This window comes from Bison bison, unplaced genomic scaffold, assembly GCF_000754665.1.
Source record: "Bison bison bison isolate TAMUID 2011002044 unplaced genomic scaffold, Bison_UMD1.0 scf7180017864080, whole genome shotgun sequence".
In the NCBI taxonomy this organism is placed as follows: domain Eukaryota; kingdom Metazoa; phylum Chordata; class Mammalia; order Artiodactyla; family Bovidae; genus Bison; species Bison bison.
The window spans coordinates 4,339,151-4,347,944 of NW_011494652.1; the positions used below are offsets into that span (position 1 = coordinate 4,339,151).

Below are 8,794 nucleotides of genomic sequence, written 5' to 3' on the forward strand. Positions count from 1 at the left end.
GGACCGGAGCGGGGCGGCGCGCAAGGATTGGCCTGGGCTCTTGGCTGAGGGAGAAACCCGAGAAGCCTACTCCCCCAGGAAGGGGTCCTGTGCTATGAGGTTTTGGATGGCCTCTGCGCACAGCAGTCCCCTCGCGAGCGCCTTGAGGGCAGTTGGGGGTCCCAGGAGGCTCAGCAGCAACAGCTGCCCCTGGACAAGGCGGGGCGGGAGGCCCAGGAGCCCCCACCCAGAAGTGCCTGTGGGGTCACCGATGACATTCACCCTGTTCTCGCCTGAGGAACCAGGGTCCTGACGCCTCTTTCCGCCCCCAGTGCAGGGCTCCAGGCCTGGAAAGAATGTACAGCTGACGGAGAACGAGATCCGTGGTCTGTGCCTCAAATCCCGGGAGATTTTCCTGAGCCAGCCCATTCTTCTGGAGCTGGAGGCACCCCTCAAGATCTGCGGTGAGCCCCCAGCCCAGGTCCCCGTGGCCTCCTGAAAGCAGCCTTGCCCCCCACTCCTCCCAAGTTCCTCCTTGGGAGGAGGTTCACGTTTAGGCTGGCCCTAGTGCTGACTTGGTTCCCTGGGTCACAGGTGACATTCACGGCCAGTACTATGATCTTCTGCGGCTGTTCGAGTACGGTGGCTTCCCTCCAGAGAGTAACTACTTGTTCCTGGGGGACTACGTGGACAGGGGCAAGCAGTCTTTGGAGACCATCTGCTTGCTGCTGGCCTATAAGATCAAGTACCCAGAGAACTTCTTCCTGCTCCGTGGGAACCACGAGTGTGCCAGCATCAACCGCATCTACGGCTTCTATGATGAGTGTGAGTGGGCAGAGCATCTGGGGCTGCCCTGGTCCTGAAGGGCTCTCCTTGCCATTCAGTGCAGCCCTCGTGTCGACCTGGTGGCTGGGGTGTCAGCGTCTGACAAACACCTGCTAAGCTGAGCGCCGTGAAGGTAGCACCAGCCCATGCCACCCTCCCCTGCCCTCCTAGAGCAGATCCTGGCACTCAGGGACCTGGCCAGTGGCTGCTGACTGAAGGGCTGCCAGGATTCTAAGGCAGGGCCTCACCTGCCGACACTCCCCTCCAGCGCATCCGGAACTTAAGCACTTGGGATGCCTGTTGGGACTGGACTCTGTTAGACAGAAGCCGAGATGAACCAGACCCTGTCTCGACCTGGCCCTGCTCTTGTGCTGGGGGTGGGTACCAACCTTGAGGTCATGCCAGAAGTGGAACTCTGGGGTTCCTGTGGACTCGGCTGCTTTAGAATTCTGTCTGGGAGGCAATGGGGTAGTAGGGGTAGGTGGCGGGGGTTTGGTTTCCTTTTTTGCCTTCCATTCTCTCCTCCTAGCTGTGTCTGAACAACACACAATGTGTCCTGGAAGGCCTGGAGACCCAGGCTGAGGGTGGAGCAGAGAGGCCCTCTGGTGAGCTGTCTCTTTCCCCCTGGACAGGCAAGAGACGCTACAACATCAAACTGTGGAAGACCTTCACTGATTGCTTCAACTGCCTGCCCATCGCTGCCATCGTGGACGAGAAGATCTTCTGTTGCCATGGAGGTGAGCACGACTCTGGGCATGTGAATGCTTGGGAAGGATAAGCCTCCCAGGGTGAGCACCCCTGGGACCTTGGGACAGAAGCGTCAGCTGGAAGATGTGCTCCCAGTCAGCAGGAACAGCTCTTCCTGGAATCCTGGTATGGGCAGTACTTCTCCCACGAAGTCCCCCCGTGCTGCAGCATCGGGCTGCACCCGCTGTTGTGTCGTGGCCTCGCCTTCTTGCATGGAGTTTGCTTGTCCCCTTTCTCCAGGGCTTCCCTGGTGGCTCAGGTGGTAAAGAATCTGCCTGCAATGCGGGAGACCCAGGTTTGATTCCTGGGTTGGGACGATCCCCTGAAGAAAGGAATGGCTACCTGCTCCAGCTTTCTTGCCTGGACAGTCCATGGGGTTTCAAAGAGTTGGACACAACTGAGCGACTAACACTTTCTCCAGGGAGCTCTGTGCTCCTTGAAGGGACAGGGACTTGGAAGAGGCAGAAGGTGATGAGTTCTGCCTGTGTAGGCTCCCAGGAATCCTGGAGAGGGTGGAGAGGTGGGGGGCAGAGGCTGATTGGCAAAGGCTGCCTGGAGGAGGAGGTGACCTGCCCCCTGTGCTCTCCAGGCCTGTCCCCAGACCTACAGTCCATGGAGCAGATCCGGCGTATCATGCGGCCCACAGATGTGCCTGACCAGGGCCTGCTCTGTGACCTGCTGTGGTCTGACCCTGACAAGGACGTGCAGGGCTGGGGCGAGAATGACCGCGGCGTCTCCTTTACATTTGGAGCTGAGGTGGTGGCCAAGTTCCTGCACAAGCATGACCTGGACCTCATCTGCCGGGCACACCAGGTGGGCTGGCAGCCCCCATCCGGGTGAGAGCAGGGCTGGCAGCCAGCTCCTGCTGAACTAACCGCCTCCACCCTCGTCCAGGTAGTAGAAGACGGCTATGAGTTCTTTGCCAAGCGGCAGCTGGTGACACTCTTCTCAGCCCCCAACTACTGCGGCGAGTTTGACAATGCAGGTGCCATGATGAGTGTGGACGAGACGCTCATGTGCTCCTTCCAGGTGGGGGTTGGGCTGGGGGCGGACAGGCCGAGGGGCCTATGGCACGGCCCCCTAAGCCTGACCAGTTTTTCTCTTCTAGATCCTCAAGCCCGCTGACAAGAACAAGGGGAAATACGGGCAGTTCAGTGGCCTGAACCCTGGAGGCCGGCCCATCACCCCACCCCGCAACTCCGCCAAAGCCAAGAAATAGCCTCCACGTGCCCGCCCTCTGGCCCAGATGGTGGATTGTACAGAAATCACAGTGGCTACAGGGGGCTCATGCTGGCCCCCAGGCCCACCCATCACGGGGAACACGGAGGCTTGGTGTATTTTTCTCTTTTTTTTATGAACCAATAGCAGCATCCAGTCTCCCAGGGCTCTTCCCGCTTGTACCTACAGCGGCTGCAGGCAGGATCCTGGGGCTAAGGCTGCAGCTCAGGGCAAAGCAGGGCCAGATTGGGGATCTCCAGCCTTGCTTGGCCTCAGGGCTGGCAGCCGGATCCTGGGGCAACCCATCTGGTCTCTTGAATAAAGGTCAAAGCTGGATTCTTGCCATAGCCTCTGTCTCCCTTGTCCCAAACACTGGGCCTGGCAACCCTTCCGCCCAGAGCCACTTGGGAGGCTTGCTGAGCTTGGGGCCCCAGCCAGGAAAACCCCAGCCACATGCCCAGGTCCACAGGAGCCCTTGGAATTTCCAAGCCAGAGCCAGAGAGTTCGGGGAAAGCAAGCAAAACAGTGTGTGCCAGTCACAGGGGATCCCAGTGGTGCGCTCAGGATTTGAGGGAGGGACAGGTCATGATTGGCAGAAGGTGGATCAGCAGGGGCAGAAGCCCCACAATGATTTCTTTCTTTCTTAGGGAGGTGGGCTTAGAGAAGGCAGTCCTCTAGTTCTGCCCACAGAATTGGATTAAGAGGTGAGGAAACTCCCTGCAGAGGGCAGCTCAGCACCGAGACTGGGAACAGACATGATAGATTGAGGGTTGAATGAATGATTGGGGGTTGAAGGGAAACAACAAGACCCAGGCCAGGCAAGGCCCTGGGGGAGGTGGCAGGACCAGTCAGCTCGGCTCCAGCAGGGCGCACCTCTACCACCCACCAAGGAGGAGAGCAGACCTGCCCTGGCTGGCCTTGGGAGAGGGGTGGGGCGGGGCTTCATCGGGCCCAGTCTCGGCTCAGCCTTCGCCCTCACTGTCTTCAGCCAGCACAGGGCTGGGGCCCTGGGGAGAGTGTGCAGGGGCCAGGATGGAGCCAAAGAACAGCGAGCGGAACTGGCGAGAGAACAGAGGAAGCCGGGTGAGCTCGGAGGCTGCTCCCTCCCTCTGCCTCCCACCCCAGCCTCTGCCTCCATGCTTGGTGGTATCTGACTTTGCAACCCCATGGACTAGCCCACCAGGCTTTTCTTTGTCCATGGGGATTCTCCAGGCCAGAATCCTGGAGTGGGTTGCCATGCCCTCCTCCAGGGAATCTTCCCCACCCAGGGACTGAACCCAGGTCTCCTGCATGGCTGGCGGATTCTCTCCATTGGAGCCACCAGTGAAGCCCCTCTGTCTCTCACCCCTACCTTCTTAGGTGGGGGAGTCCCAGGCACTGTGCTGGGCTCCATGTCATCATCTTCCTCCTCTGAGTCGGGGCTGGAGCTACAGGGGCGCTGGAGGCCAGGTGAAAGGGAGATGGAGGGCAGTGCCCGGGAGCCCTCACTGCCCGTGGTGGTTTCCATGGCAATCATGTAAGAGTCCATGTCGTCGACAGCAAAGTCATCCAGGTCTAGGTGGGGCGTGCTACAGGCAGAGACGGTATCAGTGGGGAAGGGGGCGGGGGACAGAGTTAGGGCCCCACCTGGAGGGCTCAGCCAGTGCCTGCAGGAGCCTAGTAACCATTGGTGACCTCTTGGTTTTATTATTTCCTGATTTGGTGGGAGGGGAAAGGATGGGGGCGGTGTTTTAAGTGGCCGCTTCCGGAAGGGGGTCAACCGTAGAATCCTTTCATCAGAGTTCAGGTAGAGGCCTGAGGGAGGCATCCTGGGGGCCCGCTTCAGCTCACTGCGGGAGGGGAGCGGCAAGTCCAGTGAGCTGGGCCACCTGGGGCCCAAGCCCCCACCTTCCCAGGGGACAGGAACTGGAGCGCACTGGGGCCCAGGGACATACTGGGCAGAGGGCCAGGCCAACTTCCTCCACTTAAACTACGCTGGGCCCATCCTCCCCAACCCACCTGCCCTTGCAGCCACCTGCTTCCCCCATCCCAGGCAGCCCCCTGCCTCCCGGCAGCCCTTTTCCCTCCTTGGCTTGGGAGGACGCCTCAGCCAGAGAAGGAAGCCAGCCCGACCTTGGGGACACTTCCCTGGGTCGGGGGATCTCTGAGTACAGCTGACTGGTGAGGCTGAGCCTGCAGGGCTGGAAGCAGTGAGGACTGTAGGGGCTGGGGCTCGACAGGAAGTGGGGATGGGAGGCGCACAGGGTGGGGGCTGCAGACTCTGGAAGCGGCAGGCTGCAGCCTGGGTACACAGAGTGAGAAGGGGGGTGGGCGGGCGCAGCTCTCACCTGTGAGCCTGAGGCCCAGGCTCTGGCCGCTGGAGCTCCTCTTGGGCATGCAGGGTCTGGGGGTGCGAGTCCGACTCTGAGAGTGTGGCTAGGACAAAGTGGCCGTCCAGCAGAGAGTCCTCGATGGCAAAGATGGCTGGCCTGGGCAGGTGACAGATCCAGACGCAGTCAAGGCCCTTTGGCTTCCGGCACCCCAGAGCCTTCCCCTCCCTATCCCAAGGCTGGGCCTTACCTGCCCGGGGCATCGAAGTGAATGCTGAGGGACAAGTTGGCTGACTCTGCGAAGCTCAGGAGCCCCTGGGAAGGGAGAAGCAGAGCATGGAGGCTGGGCAGGGAGGAGAGGTGGACGGGGCAGTGAGTGCACGGCAGGAACCTCACCCGGAATTCCTTGAGGCAGAAAGTGATGGCCACCCCTTCCTGGGCCTGCAACTGCTGGAAATCCTCCTCTCCGATGCTCATCTCCGTCACCATGGCTTTGATGGCGCTGTCTGGGGGGGGCAGCAACAGGAGGAAGCCGGGCTCTGCCCCCACCAGCCCGTCTCTGCTCTCTGCACCCCCCTAGCCCGTCTCTGCTCTCTGCCCCAGGCCCCATTGGTCCCCTCACCTGCCTCCTCCTCTTGGTAGCTACGCAGGATGACCCTGCGGCCACGGCCGATGCCCAGAGTCACTTCAGCCAGCGCCGGGGGGAAAGGCAGAACAGCCTCCACCAGGACCCTGTGAGGAGGGCACAGCATCACACCCGAGGCTCGATCCCGCCCAGTGGCTTTGCTCTCAGAGGACTGGAGGCGGGACAGCGAGGCACCCCAGCATCCAAAGAGAACCAGGCCAGGCCTCGCATGGCCCCAGGGTGGAGCACGGGGGCAGCAGGACACGGTCGCTGCCTCATCCAAGGTTCCCAGGATGTTGTGGGAGAGTAGTCCTCTTGCACGAGATGGAGGCAGACAAGAACAGGCTCACAGAACGCAGCAGGGAGTTCAGGCGGTTTCTGCTGAACTGAACCAGGCAGGTGGCTCCTGCCCATCCAGGGTTGGGAGACCAGACCCACGCTGTCCACATAAACACCGCCTTACAAAGAGTCCTCAGGTCCCTGTCTAGTAGAGACAGGCTAGTGAATAGTTTCAGGTGAAATAACATCTGGAATTTGCCTCAAAACAACTAGGACAGAAGCTGGTTATCTGCTTTTATATGAATTTGAAATTGTCCATAAGACAAACAGAAACAATCACTCGTTTTAAAAGAAAGAAAAATTCTCAAAACCCAGACCACAGATTGATGCTCTCTTTCTCTACCCAAAGGGATTCTGGGCAGTGCTATTTCAACAGAACTCAGAAAAACAAAGTCAGGGCTCAAAGGGACCTTCAAGTTACCAGGTCCTGCGGCTACCAAAAGCAAAGAAACGTGAGACCTTGGGTTACTCGAGTGCAAGGCACACCCTGCACGTGGGCAGGTGGGAGGGGACCCACTCCTCTCTGGTCTTCTCCAGGGACCTTGGCGTCTGCTAGGCTCCCCATCTCCCAGGCCCCGCATGGCCCCTGTGACTACCCAGAACGGCTCCTCTCCTATAGCTGATTATTCAGGCAGCCCTCCAGGACCGTGACCTCCCTGTCCAGCCGTGGCCTGAGGACCCCTCAGGGCTAGAACCCAGCCGGGTAGGAAGAGAGGCTGCCCTTGAACGGGACTTATCCCAGAAGGATGACCAGATCAGAGAAAGGTTACAAGTCCCGGAGCCACAAAAATTAATGGACCTTCAAAGGCCAGAGGAGACGTGAGGGCAAGCCGGAGACCTGTTTTTTGAAAGAGGAGTCAGTGGGGCTGAGTGGTCAGAAAGCCAAGTCAGACTTTGAGGTGGAGAATACAGACTCGGGAGACAGAGAGGAACATGGGACAAGGGAACATCTGGCCCCTCCTCACTCCAGCCTCTGCCCTTAAAGGGCCAGGCAAGGCCCTGAAAGCAAACCGGGTTGGATGAACGCTTTGAGGTTCACAGATACCCTGCAGGAAAAACGGAGGAGGTGCCTCCTTAAACTGACTCCTGAGGCCGAAAGAAGGAAGAGAAAAACCTAGGGCTCAGCGTGCAACCAGGGGCTGCTCACCTGGCTGGGGCACGGAGCACATGGGGACACAAGGCTGGGTCGAAGACGGCCTGCAGGGACTCGCAGTCCTGGAAGGACAGGTTGTGAGTCTTCCTCACCCCTGGATGGGCAGACACGGTCTCAGTGGGCTCGCCAACCTCTAATCCCACACCGCAAGGACCCCTGGGTCAGCCAGCTGCTCACTCACCATATTTGCAGTGCAGCTGAACTACCAGGCGGCTGCTCCTGTCATTCAGGGAAATGCAGCACTTCTCCACAGTCTTCTCCAGCATTGCCAGCGAGCGGAAGACAGACAGGAAGGACTAGGCGAGGAAAACACATCCCTCAGCACTGCGCCTCCGCCAACCGGCTCTCACGTCCAGTCCCCTTGGGCTCTGGCCCATCATGGGCTCAGCACTGTCACACCAGGAAAGGACCCCTCACACATGCAGATATCTGCACGCTTCCAGGCCTTCATTCGTGCCCTTACCCTGGTCTGGAATGCCTTCAAAAGACCTGCTTATCTTTCAGGGACCAACCTGAGAGTCATTTACTCCCTGCAGGTCCCTGGCAGATTCAGCTACCCTCTTCATATAACCCGTTACCCCCATGGATGTCTCTACTCGGCCAGGCTCTGCGTTCTGCACCGGATTGCTCCAGTATACATCTCTCCTCCTACAGGCACCTGCTGTGTGCCCCAGAGCAAACTGCACTGCCAGGAGGGTTTCCTGGGGGGAGTGCCCTGCCACTGCTGAGGGACCCACCTCACCTTCATCAGGATCTTACAGCGCAGCTGGTCCTGCCCAGGGGTGGCCGCCTGGTACTGCTGGAAGAAGAGGGGGGCAAAGAGGAAGCAGGCGTAGGCCGAGCGGGAGGAGTTCACGGTCCGGAGGGAGAGCTGGGGCCAGGAAAAGTGGGGAGAAAGATGTGGTCACCAGCAGTGCTGGGCCCAGCCCTCAAGCCAGCTTTTACCCAGGCACTTGTCCCAATGGCTTCTGTTCTACTATCACCTGTAGAAGCCCGCCCTTTCCTTTCAGTCATCAAGGATGTCCTCCATGAAGCCTTCCACGAGTCCCCAGTGGACCTCAACGCCGCCGTTTCCACAGCAAGAGCGCGACCCAGCCTTCAGCACCCACGCCTTTTACCTAATCACCCCCATCCACCACCGGGCACTTTAGGGAGGGCAAGGGCTCTCGACTCAGACACTGGCCTGGGAAGATGACAGGGCCCAAAGGGACACCCCAGCAACAGGGGAGGCCCCTGTTAAACTCAGCAAACGTGCCTACCGGGCACCCTGCCTGATGGGGGAGAGACTCGAGCCCCGATCAGGGCTCCCTTTTGGGACTTTCACGCCACTCCCCCATACCCGGTCTCCTCACCCCGTCTTCCAGGGGCTCCAGGTAGAGTTCGTCCCCGATGCGGGACAGGGAGTGGACGGCCTTGCCGAGCACTGCGGGGAGGAGGAGAGAGACAGCGGTTTGCGGGCGCCTCGGGCCATCCCACGTGGTTCCAGCCCCCGGCCGACCCCGACTCACCCTTCACGTTGCTGCCCGTGACAAGACACTTCATGCTGCCCCCAGTGACCGGGATGGGGCGGGCGGCGGGGCCCGGGCCGGACCCCCGCCC

The 8,794-nt window shown here is 60.0% G+C and overlaps 2 protein-coding genes across 4 annotated transcripts in view; one reads left to right on the forward strand and one right to left on the reverse strand.

Moving 5' to 3' along the window:
- Positions 1 to 3,105, forward strand: part of PPP1CA (protein phosphatase 1, catalytic subunit, alpha isozyme) — a 14,439-nt gene extending 11,334 nt beyond the window's left edge. The window contains exons 4-9 of the mRNA XM_010837830.1: positions 312 to 443; positions 574 to 804; positions 1,437 to 1,541; positions 2,141 to 2,364; positions 2,446 to 2,580; positions 2,660 to 3,105. Coding sequence (XP_010836132.1) covers positions 312 to 443; positions 574 to 804; positions 1,437 to 1,541; positions 2,141 to 2,364; positions 2,446 to 2,580; positions 2,660 to 2,770 — 938 coding nt within the window. The 3' untranslated portion in view covers positions 2,771 to 3,105. The remainder of the gene's footprint in view (positions 1 to 311; positions 444 to 573; positions 805 to 1,436; positions 1,542 to 2,140; positions 2,365 to 2,445; positions 2,581 to 2,659) is intronic.
- RAD9A (RAD9 homolog A (S. pombe)) lies at positions 2,887 to 8,788 on the reverse strand. 3 transcript variants are annotated; one of them, XM_010837706.1, is made up of 11 exons: positions 8,704 to 8,788; positions 8,548 to 8,618; positions 7,938 to 8,066; positions 7,377 to 7,491; positions 7,190 to 7,289; positions 5,701 to 5,810; positions 5,475 to 5,584; positions 5,329 to 5,393; positions 5,097 to 5,237; positions 4,121 to 4,337; positions 2,887 to 3,827 (listed from the first exon to the last, which is right to left on the reverse strand). In XM_010837706.1, exons 1-11 carry the CDS (start codon positions 8,735 to 8,737, stop codon positions 3,732 to 3,734), a joined length of 1,188 nt encoding a protein of 395 aa, XP_010836008.1. In that variant the 5' UTR covers positions 8,738 to 8,788; the 3' UTR covers positions 2,887 to 3,731. The 3 variants fall into 3 exon arrangements, with proteins under 3 accessions (XP_010836008.1, XP_010836007.1, XP_010836009.1); XM_010837705.1 differs by having other exon boundaries at positions 5,329 to 5,584; XM_010837707.1 differs by lacking the exon at positions 8,704 to 8,788 and having other exon boundaries at positions 8,535 to 8,616.
- Between the last annotated feature and the right edge of the window lie 6 nt (positions 8,789 to 8,794).

Excerpts from the sequence above, each read along its gene's own strand:
- RAD9A (XM_010837705.1), bottom strand. The coding sequence starts at position 8,737 with ATGAAGTGTCTTGTCACGGGCAGCAACGTGAAGG. Across the intron at positions 7,492-7,937 it reads GCTGTAAGATCCTGATGAAG|TCCTTCCTGTCTGTCTTCCG; the intron begins GTGAGGTGGGTC and ends TTCCTCGCCTAG. Across the intron at positions 4,338-5,096 it reads CCTGGGCCTCAGGCTCACAG|CACGCCCCACCTAGACCTGG; the intron begins GTGAGAGCTGCG and ends CTCTGCCTGTAG.